The following is an 18,839-nucleotide window of genomic DNA, read 5'->3' as shown; positions in this document are numbered from 1 at the left end:
CCAGCTTACCACTCTGCTCCACAGCTGTTCCCAGCAATAACAGATTTATGGGATTGCTGAACATGGAGCAGATACATCAATAAAGGCAGCAAACAACAACATGCTTGCTCACACAGCTCAATACAAATAACAGTTAAAAGGCTGTTTCAGTTAATGGCTCTGTTTATGTGTGTGTGTGTAACACTAACTGTGAGTCTTTTGTGCTATTTTTTACATAGGTCCTCAGGGAGGTTTTAAATGCACCTTTTAAAGCATCCAGGAACATCTGCTGAGCTACTTTGGCTTCTTCCATCTCCATCCTAAAATAGAGCAAGATTTGAATGCAGAGCTCTAATGAAGCTAGCTAGGTAGGTAGATGGCTTTAACAAGAATGGTTATAATGGAGTTGGGTGTGTGAGGAAGCTTCATCAAATGCTCTAAATCTCCTGGAAGGTGTACCTACAACTACCCAGCTGTTCACAAACGCTTTTGCTTTTGAAGGAGGAATAAATCACACTTCAAGCTTCCTGCTCTCATGTATCAGCAGCGGTCCTGCTGGCTGGGCTAAAGTGAGCTCGTCTGCTGCCCCTCAGCTGCTTCCAGTGCTGGTGGTGACAGGCCAGGCACGTGCTGAGAAAAGCTGAGCTCTGGAGGTTGGTTCTCTAAATACTGACAGAAATTTCTGAGTAATGAGGATCAATCCAACCTTTAAAACCATTGTAATTTAATAACAAGCCATGTCTGAAGCTACTGAATTATTTTTCCTCTGCATGATGATCTCCTAAAATGTGAGCGAGATGCCAGCAAAATAGATTTCATAGTGTGAGCTGCAGTGAGACCATCAATCTTCTGGTTTGTCAAGCTCTCTGCCAGTCCTCTTATGGCTATTAGGACACTGAATGCTGCCATTGGGTGTTTTGAAAATTAGCTTTTCAGGCTTTTACAAAGCAGTGCCTTTCAAAAACACTAACAAACAAAGATGGGAACAGTTTCACAGTCCTTTCAATTTACTCTTTCACTGTTTGGGCTATTTAAGCAATTTAAAGAGTGGTGACTGTTTCAATCAGTATTTAAGAGTACCTTCCACTTTTGTTCCTCTAAAATGTGTTTTGTAGGCAAGGGGACTGAGATACTGAGATACCCAAAGCAAGTAACAGTTTCAGTCATGTCTGGAAGATGACCCTTGCAACTCAGGTGAGAGAGGGACCAGAGACATATCCAGGATAAAGAGCCTGCTCAGGGTCTTGGCAGACCCAACTTCCTTCTTTTTTTAAGCACCCAGTTAGATTTCCCCATTCTCTGTCCCACCATTTTTCTAAGTCTGCAGATAACAATCACTAGAACCCCTTTAAACTTCCTGCAGATGGTGACCTCAGCTACCTATAACTGAAAACACATTTACCTTAATGCTGCTAAGTCTCCTGTATGTAGATGTTGGTGTTGAAATAGTCCAGCACTCTTAAGACATGTATGATTTCCACAGTATTCTTTTATCTGAGGCACAGATTTGGATTCTAAGCAGCTGTGGAAAATACATGCTTTTTGCTGAAGTGTTGCACTGAGCCACCCATCACCTGTATTTCATGCTCAACTTCCCCTCTCACAGACAGCAGTTAGATAGCTTTTTTAATTCATTTGCACCTAGCCAAATTATTCCAATGAGCTGCAAGTGCGTATGGCCAGATAGGCTGAAATTTTGCAAGGCAGTCTGAGGAAGGCAGAATGTTGATGTCAAACTAGAGCCTTAAGGTTTCCTCAAAGTCAGTGCCATTAAATGACACTAAAAGTATGTGGAAGTGTTATTCTACTGACTGAATGTGGTCAACTGTCTCCAAATGAAACATGTTTCCAGTCACAATTTATTGCCTCAGGTGATCAATAGGTTGTGAAAGCGTGTGCTAGGTAGAGACAGAAAACACAACCACCAGGACCCCGGTCTACAGAGGCTCAGAGAAAACATGACACTGCCATTTCACTCAAGACTGGGCTTTCACTCAGTGAACATTTCAACTTTTGAGGACTTAGCTCTTTATTCTGGAAAAGGCAGGATGGCTCTGAAGGAGTCAAGCTGGCTGCTTTCTGAGCTGGTGAGAGAGCTGCCAAGGAAGGAAGGACCATCTTCTGCTGAGAGTTTGCAATCAATGATGTGACCAGAGGCAGGAAGTAAATACAACCAGCAGCTGAGTGAGCTACAAGACAGTGGTGTGATGACCATGGTCACTCTAATAAGCAGCATTTGCAATTGTCTGCCATTTTGTGGACTTCTCAGACATGTTTTTAGGAGACAGTTGAAGGCAGTTTAGCAAATGTTCAGAAATTATTCCTTTCCCTAAAATGAGTGGAGTGGGAAAAAAACCAGAGAGGTTTGTGGCAATTCAAAGCCTGATCAGTGAATGGTGATATCATCAACAAAGACAAAATCACCTATGAAATAGCACAGAAAGGACTGAAAATGAGTCAAGCTCTCACCCAGCAGCTGCACTGTGGAGCTGAATCAGAATTCCCTCCCATAGACTGGAGGAAGAAGAACACACTCTTGCTGTGCCTGAGCTGAGGGCCTGGCTGGGGGAATACCTCCTCCAGGTGTTTGCAGAAGTGAGCCTGTACTGCTGCTGCTTGTTTCATACAACAGAGAAGGGGAAAATAGTGCAGTTCCACCTTGTGGCAATAAAATTAACTAATTAACTTCTTAATAGACTGAGACTGTACTAGAAAATGACAGGCAAACAGCAGGGTAAGATTAGCATGGAGTCTCTCATCAGCCTGCACTGGGAAGTTGCTGTGCTCCAAGCTGACATTGGGCTTTTAGCTGTGCTGGTGTGTAAGGAAAATTCTTACATGCTAATAGTCAAATCATGATTTCCCATGATTGAAAAGCAAGAGCTGCTAAGCACAACAAAGTGATCTTCCTGTGCTCACTAGGACATCTGCCAGCACTGTGATCATCTGATGGCTTTCTCTGGCCTGCAGTCAGGAGCAAACTGCATGCTCCTGATCAAAAGCACAGTCTGCTTGGGTGGAGACAGTGTAATTATTGGTGACAAATCTGACAGGAGTCCTTTGAAGTGACAGTCTCAGGATGGCTCAGGATTCACATATGGGGGAATAGCAATAAATAGTAATAAATAACCACAATGATGAAACTGAAACATAAGGTGAGGGTTGGAGCTGCACAAAGCCACAGGCAGCAGGCGTGAGGGTGGCCAGGCTCAGGGGAGTTGCTGGTGCTGAAGTGTGTGGGTGGAAGAAGACATGTGTGGGTTACAGCAGCTGTCTGAGGATCTGTGCAGCATTTTGATCTGGTTCTTGCTATGAAGAAGCAGCTGAGGGGCCAGCTCAAGAAGCTGCAATGGATCGGGCAGTGGTTTACTGTGGTGCCTTGCCAGCCTTGAAAAGCAGACTGCAGGGGTCTGCCTCTCTGTTGTGGGCCCACTTCCACTAGCATCAGAGGATCCTCCTTACCAAGCAGAGCCACAGCACAGGAATCTAGGAGATGCAATAGATCTGCCATGGATGAGAAAATCCAAAACAAGTCACACATTTAAACGAAATGTCAACTACTCCTATGTAACTTGAGAGAAAATGCAGTGGTGATTAGGGTCTCCCTGTACCTGGGCAGATGCCTCTGCCCTAGAAGCTGCCGAGTTTAGTTGCACGGAGGGGTTTGTGAGCAGCCAGAGTAGGTTTGCTAACTCCAGTCCTCTCTGCCCCACTGCTAAACCAAAACCAGGCAGGCATGCTGCATGCAGCCACAGGCCTGCTGCTGGCTGCCTGGAGGACTCATTTCAAAGGGCAGAAGTCACAGCACCCAGATGGATTTCCTTTTGGCAGCAGATGAAAGCTGTGTGGTTTCAGAACAAAGAGCTTGATTTCTGTATATAGGAAATAAAGAGATCATCCAAGTAATGTTATTCAAGCTGGAGGAGTACCCTTAAAAGCTACAAAAAAGCACATTGTGCATGATGCATTCTCTGGTGGTGCTGAGTGAGGCATTCTGTGCTAACTGGAGGTGCACTGTGGTGCAGGTGAGGGCACTGGGCCAGCAGAACAGCAATGGCAGCAAATTTTGTAGCTCTGCCATGCTGCAGCACATCACTGTTACTAAAAGGAGGAGAAAGGGGAGTTTGTTAACACTAATCTTTTTGTGGCTGTTTGAAAATGAGGGCTGGAATACAATGCAAGCAATGTTACCTGGCACTTAAAGTACAGAAGCTGGTAATACTATCTTACTTTTCCTTAGCTTGGCCTTCCCTAAGGACTTGCATGCTGGGCAGCTGAGTCAGGAGGACTTGATTGGCAGCAAAGGTTTTCTTCTAAGAAGACTTTGTGGCTTCCGTGCAAGATCCTGTTGAACACAAATGTGAGTTAAAGCAAGGTTGCTGAGGCACTGGCAGTTAAGAACAGCTTTGAAGATACAAACTCACAGAAAAAGCTCCTGTGTTGTATGTAATGCCTTGTTCCAGGGGGTTATATGTAAGATCACCCTGAAAATAGTAGGCTAAACACACAGGTGGTGCTGCTGTGGAAGCAGAGAGGCACCTGCCAGCCTGAGGGTACATATTTTGAGATGCAGAGATGTGGAGAAGCCTGAGTATGCTCGAGAGAGCAAAACACACAGGGCAATTCTCCATCTTGCCCACAAAAAACACCTACAGCAAATCTAAAGGGGATTAAATATTGATGAGAAGCACAAAGCTAACAGTAGAGAAAGGAACAAATATAAAGGTTGTAATTTGATGATAATAATATGAAGTGGGTTGACCTTGGCTGGCTGGAGACCCCCGACCAGCTGCTTTCTCACCTCTGTCTCCAACAGGCCAAGGGAGAAAAGACTGAAAAGCTCATGGGCTGATATCACAGTATCACAGTATCATCAGGGTAGGAAGAGACCTCACAGATCATCAAGTCAAATCCACAGTATCACAGTATCATCAGGGTTGGAAGAGACCTCACAGATCATCAAGTCCAGCCCTTTACCACAGAGCTCAAGGCTAGACCATGGCACCAAGTGCCACGTCCAGTCCTGCCTTGAACAGCTCCAGGGACGGCGACTCCACCACCTCCCCGGGCAGCCCATTCCAGTGTCCAATGATATGAATATATACGAATATATACGAATATATGCGAATATATACGAATATATATGAATATATACGGATATATACGAACATATATGAAACAGGCACCCTGCCGACTAGCTGCCCTCACGGGCAAAATGGGCTCAGCTTGGGGAAAAGTAGTGTATTGCTGATTAGAAAGGGCTTGGATAGCAAGAAGTAAAGGAAAACCAAAACGTACGCAGGGTCTGCTTCCCCTTTTTCCTCAGGCTCGATTTGGCACCTTCATAGCTGGCTCCTCTGTGTGGGCGGGAGCAGGCCTGCGAGCAGCCATCGCGGTCCCTCCCCGCTCCTCGCCTTCCCGCGCAGGGAAGCTGCTGGGGCTGTTCTCTCACTGTCCCTCACTGCCACCGCCTGCCTGGCCTTGGCGGGAAACAGCTGCCCTGGCTGGGCTGGGCTGGGTGATCTTACAGGTCTTTTCCACGCTAAGTGAGTTTGTGACTCTCTGAGGGGCTGGCTGGAGCCCGGGGGCAAGCCGGGGGCGGGGGGGCTGGGGGGGAGGCACTTGAGGAACCGGCCGGTACCAGCTGCTGCTGGCTGCGCGCCAGCTGGGCCCTCACCTCACAGCGCCGCCCTGCAGCTGCTTCTGCTGCCAGCACCTGGGCACCGGTACCCTGCACAGACCTTCTCGGGCTCCTCTCTCTAACTTGCCTGCCACATTCAGCCTGTCCTGGTGCCTCTGTTGCTCGGGACGAGGTCAGGCATGGCCACTGCAGCCATCACCCGGCCCTGAGGCAGCACCCTAGCCCTGTGTCACCCAGCAGGTAGGTCTCCCTTCTTGAGATGTTTCATTTTAAACAGAAATGAGAGGAAAGTGTTGTTAGGAGAAGCAGAGAATCCTATGCCAGGCAAGAGTTCCTTCAGGGCCCACTGGTACTGCCCAGGATTGGGCGGGAGGGGATGCTGAGATGGCTCCTCAGGGACTCTCGGCCGCCATTTTAGGAGTTGAGAGGAGGTTGGCTTGGGCCTCACATTGGGGTTTTTGAGGCACACATCACTGGCTGTACCCCAGTTTTGGGGTACACTGGACTCTCTCCAGCCTACAGCATCTGCTCAAGGGAGAGGAGGGTTGTTAGGGAGGCTATGGGGAGGCTGACATATTCGTGCATTGGCTTCCTGGTCTGGCAGGATGTCCCTACACCTGTCTGAGGTCTGGGCCAAACCAGTCAGTAAGCATGCAGGAGTTTGGTTTCTCTAGCAGAACTTAGCAATGCCCAGAGCTGAGCCAGGCTGCAGCCGTGCACCCTTCTGAGCTGGTGGTGATGAAAAGCTTGAGTAGATGAATTGTGCAGATTGATCCTCGTGCAAGTGGAAGGGGAAAGGGGCTGAGTGATTCATGCATAATTAAACACTAAGACAGAGCAACATACATAATGCATGCTAAATTAGCCTGAGCACAGCAGAGGAAACATGGGTAAAGTTTGTTTCACAAGCATAAAATGGGATGTGACAAGGTATTTATGCCTGAACAGCTGTTGGCTAAATTTTTTCATTTATTTACACAGATTTCCTCCCCCTTGCAGTTAGGAGTTCTGCCTTGAGTGGGGCAGATATCAGCAACCGAGATGGAAAATAAATTTGGTTCCTGCTAGGTTCCAGTTCAGCACACTCCCACCCTGGCATTCTCCTTCTTTGTCTAGTGCTAGGCTTCCCCATTTGATAATCTGATGCAATATACTCACAGCCAGTCATTTGGGTTGCATTTTGATTGCAGTTAAGGTGGGTAGGGTAATGCTTATAATGCCATGGAAACAGAGAGGCCCGTGTTGACTCACTCCAGCCTTTTCTGATCCCAGTTTCCCCAAACGTCTTCCTCTTTCCAAACTGTATTTGCTGTTGCAACATAAATTATTTAGACACATTACGTTCATTACAGATGGTAATGCCAACCAGAGGGCATCAACTCTGTACTGCAGTGTCAAACTGGTTTAAGAGTGTGTGTGTGTTTAAATAAATCCCCAATCCCTTCTCTTTTCTGCACAGATCTAGCAAGTCTGTTCAAATACATTTTTCCTGTAAATAACACTAAAGGCCAAGAGCTGCATTATTAGACTTGCAAAGTTGCTTCATGTGAATCAAAGTGAGTTCTAAGCAACAGGAGTTGTGGTGTTTTTTTTTCCCCCGCTGTGAATCACTTACAGTCTCTTTGTCTGTGTTAATGAATAAGCTGTGTATTTGTGATGATAGATCACAGGACTTCAGACACAAAAGGAGTTTATTAGTGCTGGTGCAGCTACTCCAACACACAAACCCCCCAGCTTTGCACCACAGGCTGCAGGTGAAGTAGAATGGTCTGAAGCCACCTAGAGCCGAGCACTGAACCTTTCCTATCTCTCCTGCACCCTTCACACAGGGCTTAGTGAAACACCAGGTCTTTGATCTTGTCTCTCTTTCCAAGCTCTGCCCATTCCAAAACAGCCTTCCCTGCTAATGCAAGGGCCACCTGTCATGCCTGCTGACCTGTGTGCTCAAAGAGGGAATATCCTACATCTTGCTGATTGTAAACAATACACAGGGAAACAATTTTCTGCTACTCTCTCCAGACTGCGTTTTTCTGCTTTGCTGCTCTCTGCAGGCTACATTTTCCTGCTCTAGGACTGATGCATGCTTTCTGGTGTATATTTGCAGCTCTTTGTCTACAATTGCATTTGGATTTTTCTGTGTTTCTGGAGTTGACAGAACAGAATCTTCAAGCAGGGACTGCTTAGACTTCAGGTGAGGCAAAAAATAGTGAAGCAATCAAAAAACCTCAGACTATTTTATTCTGCCTATGGTTTTGCATCATTTTTTGCCAGTGAGAGTAAAACTATTGAAAGTGACACTGTCCTGCTGACACGTGTGGGCAAAATACTTGTGAAGGGCTGGATTTAAAATAGCTGTCCACCCAAAATCAGTATGTTGGCTTTAAACCTTGAGGTCACTTATATGTATAAAAACAGAAATATTTTTGAAAGTGGAAATACTGAGCCCATAAAGTATGGAAAACCAGGAGATTGCTGTGAAAAGGATGAAACTCCTCAATGCCCTCACTGAGGAGACACAGATGCAGCTGCATGTTCAGGTGCTGGAAGGGATAGGGAAGAGAGAAGCAGCTTTTGATCTTGCCCAACACGCTTTTAACAGCCTTAATCCTAACTACAAAGATGTGCTTCAGTTCCGAGATGTGTCATAGGCTTTCTGCACACTGATGGGCTCTCTGGATAGAAAGCAACAACATAACTTACCCAGAAGTAACACCCTGCTTCACAAAGCCACCCTCAGGATGAATGCACTGAAGAGAATAAAAACCTGCTATAGCGAGGCAAAATAGAAGTGTCCTATGGAAACTCCTCCTTGAGCAGGTCCAGCAGGTGAGCAGGGTTCTGGGTTTAGTCTTTTCTGTTTTTGTAGGGTATTTCCCCTTCAGCTGATGCAGTGATTCACTGTTGTGCATGGTCACTCATGTTATGGTTTCTGCAAAGCTTTGAGCACAGGACTGTGTTGAAGAAATTCCTTCTCAGCTGCCCCTAATTCAGCTTGATTTTTTTTTTCTGTTTCCTGCTTTAATCTAGATGGGCCTTGCCACTTTAAAAGTAAAGTGGGACACAGGGATGTGAGAGAGAAGAGGAAAATTTCTGAACTCTCTGCCCTGTTCCAAATTAATTAGAGCCAAACACACCTCAAATCTGTGTAGAAAGTGGATGAGAAAATGCTCTCTGTTACTGCATTTAAACACTGAAACTAGAGATGACTGATAAACCAAGTTGTGTAGCAGCAGTTCTCTGTGCAGCTTGACCACACTTCAAATACAGGAGGGGAAAATGCAGATATTTACTGGATTTCTGGAGTAATGTGCACAAGTTGCAGGACAAATCAGCCCAGTGCTTGCCAGTAGGATGGGATACCAGCAGGGCTGTCTGGCCAGCTGAATTTTCTTCTATCATCTGTGTGAAAATTAGCAAGTTCCTGGATGCAGGCTGCTGTGGCAACCTGCTTTCCATCCTCCTTTTTCACGTGTCACTGGTGTGGGCCCTGGCCTGCTGCTAGCTACTCCCAAAAATATGGAAGCTCCTTATTGGCTTGTCATATTTCCTTCAATTTCCTTAAGATGGCTGCTTCCAGTAAGTGTATGTCCTGCTGCTTTTTTCAGCCAAGATGCTATTCTCCTCAGCTGCTATTTGACAAGCCTCTTCCTACACCACTGAGACCCCTCTGAGTGACCATCCAGCATGCAATTGCCTTCAGGGTGGCACTTGCTCCCTGTCCAGCACTGCCATTGATGGATGATGTGGCAGTGTACAGTGGTTTCAAGTGGAAACCCACATTTTCCCCAACTGGAAGGAAAGCCTGCATGAATTGTCATGCATCTATGCCAATTTACATCAAAGGAAAATGCATGTTGTAAATGCTTGCACATGTAGCTTTCCAAGATCAGGGGACAAAGTCCAGTCTGGTGAATTCAGTTAGGCTGTGTCTCTGTGCTGCCTGATTTTAGCATACTGTGGCTCTGTAGAGTCTCTTTTCCCTCTTCTCCTGTGTAATGCGGCCCTCAGAGTTCTGAGGGTAACATCTTTGGCCTCTGGTCCTCCAAAGGGCTGTGGTATCATCAAGTAAATAAAGCAGAGGTAGCACTGTCTTATATAAATAAGTAAAAATGTGTCTGTGTCAAGACAGGTGCTTAAAGGCAATGGCAGATGAAAGAGAAAAACAGTTCTTGTTAATGATAGTCTTGCTGACCCTATTGTAATTCTTTTTTCCTTACCTTTTTCTTTAAGAAGCCCCCCCTTTCATTTCAGGGTGCAGAGTAGCTTTTTGCAAAGTTGCAAGTTCAAGGGGTTGTCTGCACTACAGAAAACTTTGTTGTCTAATGCTGGTGACCTACCTACAGGCCTGGTCTTCTCCATAGGATTAACTTAGGAGAAAAGGCTTACTATGGCCTCTCCTGACCTGCTAGCCTGTGTAACTGCAACAAATGCCTCGTGTTCTTTAGGATTTACTGTAGGTTAGATAATGCATACTAAGAATATTTTGTTTCTACTTTTCATAGTGAAGGCAAGACCTAAGGTTTCCCAGGTGTCAGCCAGCTCTGACTGTCATCTCTGCAGTCTTGTTGCACGCTAGGGTTTTGTGCTGCTGCCATAGGACTGGCAGGGTGAAATCAAGGGCTCTTCTGAATGGTGATGAACTCCAGGACGAACACGTGGGTGTGAGGACAAGACGGTTTCGTGCAGCCACTGCAGCAGGTCCAGCTCTGGAAGATAAAGAAATGGTAAGAAGCTAATGGTTTCCACACTGCCCACCACAGGCAACACCTCTGCCTCGAGCAAATGAGGTATTGATTGAGCAGCAAGTCCCACCGCCCCCTAGAAAGCTAGGTCTGATGCGGTACCCCTGCTAGCAGCGTGAAGTCGCAGCTCCGGATGTTGCTGTATTGCTTCCCAGCACATGAGGCACCTGCTTGATTGATTTCTTTACCCTTGTCAGTGTTCAGAATAGCTGTGCATCTATTTTAGCCAGGCAAGTCAAGTGCAAGTTGTTTTTCATGCAGGATGCCTGTGTACAACAGCACAGGCAGAGGGAAGCTGGGTTTTTGGAGAGCCGACCCTTAGTGTGGGGCAGAAGCTCGCCCGCACTCTGGCGCTGATTTCCTTCTTTATTGGCTGCTCCTGAGTCTGCAGCCAGAGGAACAGTCTCCTGTGGAACAGCAGCTCTAGACAATTTTATTGGCTGATGAATGTGATCTTGCCTGGCCACCTTCCAGAAACACTGACTTGCCCGAGACGAGAGTGAGCGGAAGGTTGTTCTGCCTGGGGCTCTAAAGCAGTTGTTTCGAGACCAGCATAGCACCCATGCCTTGCTGCACGGTAAGTATAGAAAGACAGGTCTGTGTACACACATATCTATGTGTAAAGTGCTTTATGATAGAGCTGCTGACACAGTTTAAATGTGCAGCTCCTGTGGACTGTGTCTCGTTTGCTGCTTAATTATGTGAAAATGTACTTGGTAAATTGCTTGCTGTCACAAAATGCTCAATTAACTGTTGCAGTGATCTAAGTTGAAACACGGCATTTGTCTCCTCCTCTGATTATTTCCTGTGCTGCAAGGCACCGATTTAAGCTTTTTTCTTTTCCTTTTCTTATTTTTCCCTTAAGAGGACAAAATATAACTGCAAGATGTTGATATAAAAATGTTTTCTTCAGCTTTATTCTATTGCTAGTGGAAACTCGAAATACCAGAGCTGCTTGATAATATTTGCTCAAGTCTTCTAAAAATTGCTGATTAATCTTGCCCATTCGTTTTTAAGGGTAACTTCTGTGAAGTTTGATGCTATGGATTGCTTTGCTAGTTGTGCTTTGCCACAGAGCAGAAATAGGGCAGAGCTAAGGAAGAGAATGTTTTTAATATAGACCCCAACGTGTGTGGTGCTCAAAGTGGCAGGATACTGCATTGCACCTCTGTCAGTTGCAAATAGCTCTCCACATGAGCATTTCTGGAAGAACTTCCCTAACTATTATTACCTAAGGAATTGATTGTTGACCAGCAGCAGTAGAGCAGGCTGAAGGAATGCAGATTTTTTACTGCAGCAGCTCTGTATTTAAAGATACAGCTAATCCTGAGAGCTCAGCAAACCTGCTGCTTCAGAAGTGATACCAAATGTTTGAAGTTTCACTCTACCTGCAGTGCCTGAATGGAGTTGGAAACTGTGACTTTTTGACAACCTGGGGAAACAACCTTTTATCACTCTAGTTGTTCAATGCACTCCTGTAATGCTTCAGTGTTCTTTCTTGGGCAAGGTGGGGGGGAAATGGAGTGGCAGCATTGTCTGCAGAGAGATCCCCACTGAGCATAGTGCAGGGACAATACAGCATTGAAGATGAGTGAAGCTTTATACGCTCCCCCAGCACTTTCTGAAATAGCATTTTCCCTGCTCTTGGGCTCTGCTTGGCACAACTATGTGGATGGCAATGAGGCTTTTCTTTTTATTTCTTCCTGAGGACCCAGGGGGAACCTGAGCAGCTTTGTGGTTTGCCTTGGCTGGAATAGCTGAGGCCTCACTTGGTGCAATTTCCAGCTGTATCTCAGTAGCAGGAGGAAGTATCTGTGTTGTACTGGCTCCTGTGACAAATGGAATGGCAGTATACAAAGTCTTGTATCTCTGTTATCAGCTGTGGTTATGAGAGTGGAGGTAAGACCTTATCTTACTGAGAAATGATGCAGCAAATATCTGATATCACTTTGATGCAATTGTGACAAACTTTGATGCTGTGTCTTCTGGACATTAATTTTGTTGGCTCTGTAATTAGTTTAAACTACCTTTTTGCTCTCTTTCATGTTTGTTCACTGCTCCTGCTTCTCTTCTTGCTGTCTGAGACTTTTGAGTGAGCCACAGAAAGCTAACTTCAGGCACCCAAGGAATAGATACCCTTGTACCTGTGCTGTGCCTATGGCTTCTCTGAGCAATCCCCAAGAAGCAAGAATGGTAGGGCAGGGGAGGAGGACAGGTCACACTGGATGCGTCATCCTGGTCTGGCCTGTCCAGACAACCTCAGAACAGCAGAGCAGATTTTTCCTGTTCTGCTGTCAGTTGTCTGATGTGGTCCTCTGCCCCCTGATTGCGTCCCTCAGCTTTGTAAACATGCTAGGGTTCTGGTCTTTGTTTTTTTTTGGAGTAGAAAACAGACACAGACATTTCTAGTCCTTTTGCCTTGAGAGGGGGAAAATGGAGAAAAATGGAAAAATCTCAGAAGAGGAGGCAACTAAAAATATCATAAAGCTTGTGATTTTTGTTAATGGTTAAATATGGCAGTTCTGTAGAAATGGAATCTAAGAGAAAGCTACTAGTCTCAGACTTTTCAAAAAGCACTTCTTTGAAAATGCTTTGTGTTAAAATTGAGATGTGAGTGAAGCAAGTGGGAATACCTTGGTTTGTATTTTGACAGTTGAAAACAGCTTTTGTGCAACGCTTTTACAATATGTTAGTTTAGAATGGGGCCTTGCAAATTTCAGTAGTATTTCAAAGCACTTGAAATTCAGAATGACATGTAAACTGACTGCAGTATTTTATTTTTACCATGGGTTTGTGCTAGCTTGGATGTGAATTTGTGTTTCTGTATGTATATAAACACCATCTTATTAACACATATGTAAGTAGGAAGCTGGTAGGCAGTGTGCTTGCATCTATATCAGCATATTATGGAGCCACAATGTGGAATATTTACTGCCAAGATTCATTTGTAAACCTGATGTGCAGGGCATTAATAAGGCAAGAAACTTCAGTGATACAAATAGCCAGATCAACAATGGGAGTGAAAACTGGAATACTGCTCTTCAGTTTTAATTACAGCCCGACAAGTGGTGCATTCATTTTTCATTGTTAATAAACGGCCCATATGGCATCCTTTGATCACATGCTCTGCAGCTTCTGCAACAGTGAGGCATTTTTTCCAGGGAATAGAGAACATAACATTTAATCTGGGCTTTCTGAGCAGAAGATTGTCTTGAATAAGAAAATGTATGCTACTAGGAGAAGGTTACCTTGGGTAGCTCTGAGTTTTTGACTCTGAACGCTTGGTGCATGTTGCACACACCTCAGCAGCAGGGCCAGCAAAGTCCTGGTGTTCCAAATCAAACTTCTTACCACGCCAGCAAGTTTCATTCTTTCACAGAATGTGTAGGGATGTTTTTCATGGTGCAAAATCTGGATTCCAGTGTGTCTGGCTTGAAGGGACAGATTAAACAGGAAAGGGGGCTTTATTTAGATGGCAAGGCAAAGCAAAACCAGAATTTCTTTGTGTATGAGAGATATGCATCATAAACCCCAGCACCAAACCAGCTCTCCTCCCCTCTCTCCCACCCTGCACACCTTGGAATAAAGACAGTTTATTTGCTCTCCATTTCAGTATTTATCACACTTTAGAAACAAAACTGAAATCCATATTATGGCACAAATTGGTAACATTCAGGAATATCTCCAAGGAAATACCATCTTGGAAAGCAAAGCTTGCTTAAGTTTCCTCAGTATTATCTTCAGAGCATTGCTGTCAGGTAGAAAATAGGAAGCTAGGTGACAACTAGTTTCCCTGTTCACTACTGTCACTAGAGATGGAGGAGTTATAAGATCTCTCATAGCAGCTCCTGTAGCCACTTTAATCTGACTGGAGAGCCAGTATTTGAGATGTTCCTGGGATGTTTTACACCAGAAAACTATACTGATTATACACAGCTGCCCTGGTTTGGTTGGGAGAGAATCCCATGTCAGCCATGGGCCGCAGGCCCTCAGCAGTTTGGAATCAGGCAGGAGATGAAACTGGGAGGGGACTAAAGCCAGAACAGCTGCTCTTAGTTTGCTCCAAGTGTATCCTGAACCATGAGCATAAGCCTAAGTATAAAGGGAGAGGTTTGCTAAAGAGAGGTCTCCTCCTGCTTCTCCTCTTGCTGCTTCTCCCCATCTCTGCAGGTATTTGCTCACCACTCTGCTCCTGATGACTGCTTTCCAGTTCATTGTGACTGTTGGACACCTCATAGGCTGAGTATATGTTTGTATGTGTTTTTATCTGTGTTACTTTTTCTGTTTCATGAAATCAGTTTTCACTCCAACCTATGGGTGTCCTCTCCTTTTCCCAATCCTCTTTCTGTGCTGGGGAGGAGTCATCAGGTGATAGAATAAATGCTGTAGTTTAGCCCCAGGTATGGGCTATATGGAGAGAAGAACTCATAACTTTAACCTTATGTGTTTACAAAGCACATGTGTATGTGTGCTTCTGTTTTCTTGAACATAAGAAGTTTCCTTCCTGACAGTTTTCATGTGATCCCTCCAGGGGCATGGAGAAGCAGGGAGAAAGAAAGTGAGGAAAGCCTATTGGTCTTGCTTTGATGGCAAGCCAATTGGGCAATAAGATGGCAGCCAATGACCACTTATAACTTGGTGCAGCACTGTCAGCCCTCTTCATTGTAGTTTGAACTTCTGATCTGACAGCAGCCAGTGACCAAGTGGCACCAACTCGCCCACTGCTCCATAAAGCAAAACTGCACGTGTTCAACCTTTTGCAAACAATGAACACAACATGATAGCTTAAAACCCAAGGCAGATGGTGCCTTTCCATACCATGCATCATTTCATACGTGTGGGGGAATGTGGCTAGCTAAGTGCATCCAGATGGGCATTGCTCCTTTGAAGAAATCATTGGAGTGTGGGAGTTTGTGGGAATCTGGGTTAACATGAACTCTCACATGTAGCACTAGTTCAAGGCACAAAGTTGAAGAAATCACTGTCTACATATGTAACTAAAATGGATGGAAACCCCCCAAATTTTTAGAAGACTGTAATCATTTAAGTCACTGCTTCAGGGAACTCAAATACAACGCACTTAAAACAATGAAAGCAAGGAGTGCTGGGAACGTTTAGCTAATACTTTAGTGCTAATGTATAAAATATTCCCCTGATATACCTGATTCCTTCTTTCAGTTGACTTTTTTTAGGAGGAAATTTTGATGGAAATGTTCTATCTGTTATTACATGCCTGTAATTTTCAGCCTAGACTACAGAGGGATTATATACTTGTTATTTTGATTTCCCTTTAGAGAGTTCTGCATTGTTTCATAAATCCAAATGACTGACTTAGGTTTTAGGCAACGGGTAATTTGCCACATAGAATGTCTGCTGGTCACCACCTCTATTCTCAGAAGAGATGGCAGCTAACAAATACTATTTCTGACAGGCTGTTTCAGGTGGTGAGGAATGATCTGTCATCTCAGGTCCTTGAGCTGTAGCTCAAGATCAGGGTGAAATGTTTAAAGTGGTCAGAAAAAGCTTTAAAGCCGCTGGCTTACAAACTTTTAAAAGTGATTCAGATAGGGACCTATGCTGTTGAATCCTGCAATCACCTTTGAAATATTTTTCTAGTTCACCTTCTAGAATGACTAGAAAATTCTGTGTTTACCACAAGATGTGCCTAACTTTGGCCACAGAGCTTTGCTGATTGTGAACTTGCTGAAATGTTATCTGTGAGTGGTAACATCTGGAAGCAACTTGCTAAACTGATGAGATTGTCAGGACAGTAATGGGTAAATGCCTCAACCTTTGTAACATAATTGATGATACTTGAAACTAAACATGGCGGGGGGGGAATGCAATTGTCTGAGGAGAGGAACAGTGAGCACTTGAATTGTTTTTCTTTCTTGCAGAATCCATGCCAGAAGCAGGAAATTGCTCAAGCAGATTAGGATTTTATATTAAATGTTCTTGTCTGGGCCACAACATTCCTCTTGCTCTTATTTAATATGGTGAACACTAAAGCTTAATATAAAGAAGGAAACTTTTAGCCAACTTCTTACCCCCTTTTTGTGGTACAAAGTTCAGTATATGGTGTAGAAGTGGCCCTAATGGAGTTAGTGGTTGGTCTTGATGATCTTAAAGGTCTTTTGAAACCATAGTGATTCTGTGATGCTATATGAGTGGAAGGACAAAGATACAACGCATAAAACATGACTGATTTGTTTTCAAGTTTGTGTCATGTCAGTTCCACTGGATGGACACCACAAAGTGTCACAGAAATGCTATGAATGTCCTATAGGACTGGCAATTTCTGCATGAGAGTGAAGGTAACAAACTTGACCCAGTCAGGTCTGTGATATATATAGACACCCACTGCAGCACCTTGCACCAGCTGACTTCTAGGAGGTTATTGCATCTGCATCAGGCATTTGCACTGATGCAATGGCTTCGTTTCAGCTTTTCCCTGAATGCCACTGGAACACACCAGATGGTCCCAGGAAAGGTCTTGTCCATGTGAAGTTCTGATGAAAGATTGTTAGATTTCTGAAAAATAAAATTAAAAGGGAAGTTACACTAGCTAGTTTGGGAGATGGCTTTCTGTCCAGCCTTTATTAATGGTTGTTTCCTAGTGTGGTTGTTTGCATACATTTACTGAGCACAGCAAAGCTTTTTATCTTGCTTGGTGTTGCTTTATAAGTTCCAAGGGAAGGAATGTAGGTGTGATGGCTTAATGTGTGAAGTTTGTCTTTAATAAGCAGGTTTAGGATATGCAATTTTGTTTTGTATTAACTGTCAACTTTTCTTTTACATCTGTCCTTTTCCACCATAGCAGTGGAAAAAAGCTCATGTGCTCTCTAGCCATCATATGACCATGCAGCTCCAGAGAGGGACAGGAAAGTCTCTGTTCAAGAAAAATCGGTGTATTTGGGGCAGAACTTGGGAGATTAACTGGGAGCCTGTTTTGCTAAAGACTGATTTGTGCCAAGAGGGAGATCCTCATATAGTCTGAAGCAGCACTGTGCTGATCTCAACAGAGCTACTTTGTCTGTGGGGCTAGTGTGTGTGATTCTTTCCTTATACCGATGCAGTTATAATCACTGTGCCCTTGCCTCTGTCTCCTCCTCTCCTCTGTTTATGGCCAAGTAGTCCTACAATGCACCATTTATCTCCCTGGTCTTTTGAAGGTTATCCATGCTCATGTGGAGAGCTGTGTTTGTGGCTGGATGTTGCTAATTGTGTGAGCTTTGATGCCACAGGCTTGGTGGCAGTGAAAGCACAGCAGCACTGGCTATGCCACAACCTTTACTGCCTGTAATGAGGCCCTGGGACTTGGTTTGTCCAGCTCAGCCCATGCTGCCATCTCACTTCTCACTTCATTTGCCTCCATACACTAAGTGCACTTTCAGCCCTGCAGCATGCTATGCTGAGGAAGGTAGGAGTTCCTCTGTGATGTTCTTTGCCAGCACTGCACAGCATATTGAGCTGGTTTGCTTCTTACATGTGGCAGCAGGGCAGAGCCTGTCCCCATGCTGCTGCTTCTGCTCAGTTTATCATTTTAAGAGACGTGGTCCATTTGACTGGCACTCCTTCTGTGTTTGTAGGTTAGACAGAATTCCCTGTGGGTCAGCTTTACATCTTCAGCTGTAAATGTAGGTCAGCTGGCTGCCGTGCAATGCATTCCTTATCTTTAAAAGCACAGGTCCTCACACGCAACTTCACAGTACGTTGCATCTTCCTGTCTTGTAAGAGAGCTCATTTTGCCATCCTACTGAGTGGTTTAGATGCTTTTGTGACATTAGCAGTCCTGCCAGCATGGCAGCAAAACAATTTTAGGCTAAGAGTTGCAGATGTGTAATGAGGCCATTTTCTGCTGGAGGGTTTTCCTGCCACTTGTTATGGAGAACTGATCTCAGCCCTCTTAATGAAATTAATTATTATAGGATGTGATGGCACCTATGAATCAAAGTCAGTCTTTCAGCTTCTCTGCTGTGCAGAAGGTCTGTCTCTTTTGATGCTAAAACTAAGACTTGTTCATCCTTGCATCCTACAGAGCCCATCAGAGGTTTGAAATCTAGATGTGAAAGAGATTCTCATGAGCTCACGGGATGCAGTTGGGTTCTGCTGAAGGGCCTGCTGTTTCCTTTGCAGCACACATTTGGTTTACATATCCCTGTCTGCAGACTCTAATCTTAGATAGGACACTTAATGTGCTTTGAATGTTTTTTTTTAGCCCAGTTTCCTGAGAATCCAAGGCTTATGCAATCCTTATGCAAAAGGAAAAGCCTCAAAAGGTTTACCAAAAAAGACAGCACAAAGTAGCCAATAGGTACATGAATCAGAATATCTGGTTTAAGTTTCATGCTGATGAAGGTGGGTGGTGTGGACCTCCTTTTGTCCATGGCTGCAGGCACCTTCCAGTTGCCTGCAGGACCCTGGCAGGGTACACAGTGTGGCTCTGGATAACCTCTAGAGGTTCCTTGCAACCTCTA

General features: G+C 44.7%; 1 protein-coding gene and 1 long non-coding RNA gene across 2 annotated transcripts in view; both read left to right on the top strand.

The window, feature by feature from the left end:
* Nucleotides 1-10,832: 10,832 nt before the first annotated feature.
* OSBPL5 (oxysterol binding protein like 5) overlaps nt 10,833-18,839 on the top strand; it is a 173,233-nt gene continuing 165,226 nt past the window's right edge. Inside the window, exon 1 of the mRNA XM_064163231.1 lies at nt 10,833-10,939. Within this exon, the coding sequence (XP_064019301.1) occupies nt 10,925-10,939 (15 nt within the window). The 5' untranslated portion in view covers nt 10,833-10,924. The remainder of the gene's footprint in view (nt 10,940-18,839) is intronic.
* The window catches only part of LOC135185961 (uncharacterized), a 58,495-nt gene continuing 54,185 nt past the window's right edge, over nt 14,530-18,839 (top strand). The window contains exon 1 of the long non-coding RNA XR_010306702.1: nt 14,530-14,615. This is a non-coding gene — a long non-coding RNA (uncharacterized LOC135185961). The remainder of the gene's footprint in view (nt 14,616-18,839) is intronic.

Source organism: Pogoniulus pusillus, chromosome 24 (assembly GCF_015220805.1).
Source record: "Pogoniulus pusillus isolate bPogPus1 chromosome 24, bPogPus1.pri, whole genome shotgun sequence".
Lineage (NCBI taxonomy): Eukaryota > Metazoa > Chordata > Aves > Piciformes > Lybiidae > Pogoniulus > Pogoniulus pusillus.
This window is presented reverse-complemented; position numbering and strand designations above follow the sequence as displayed.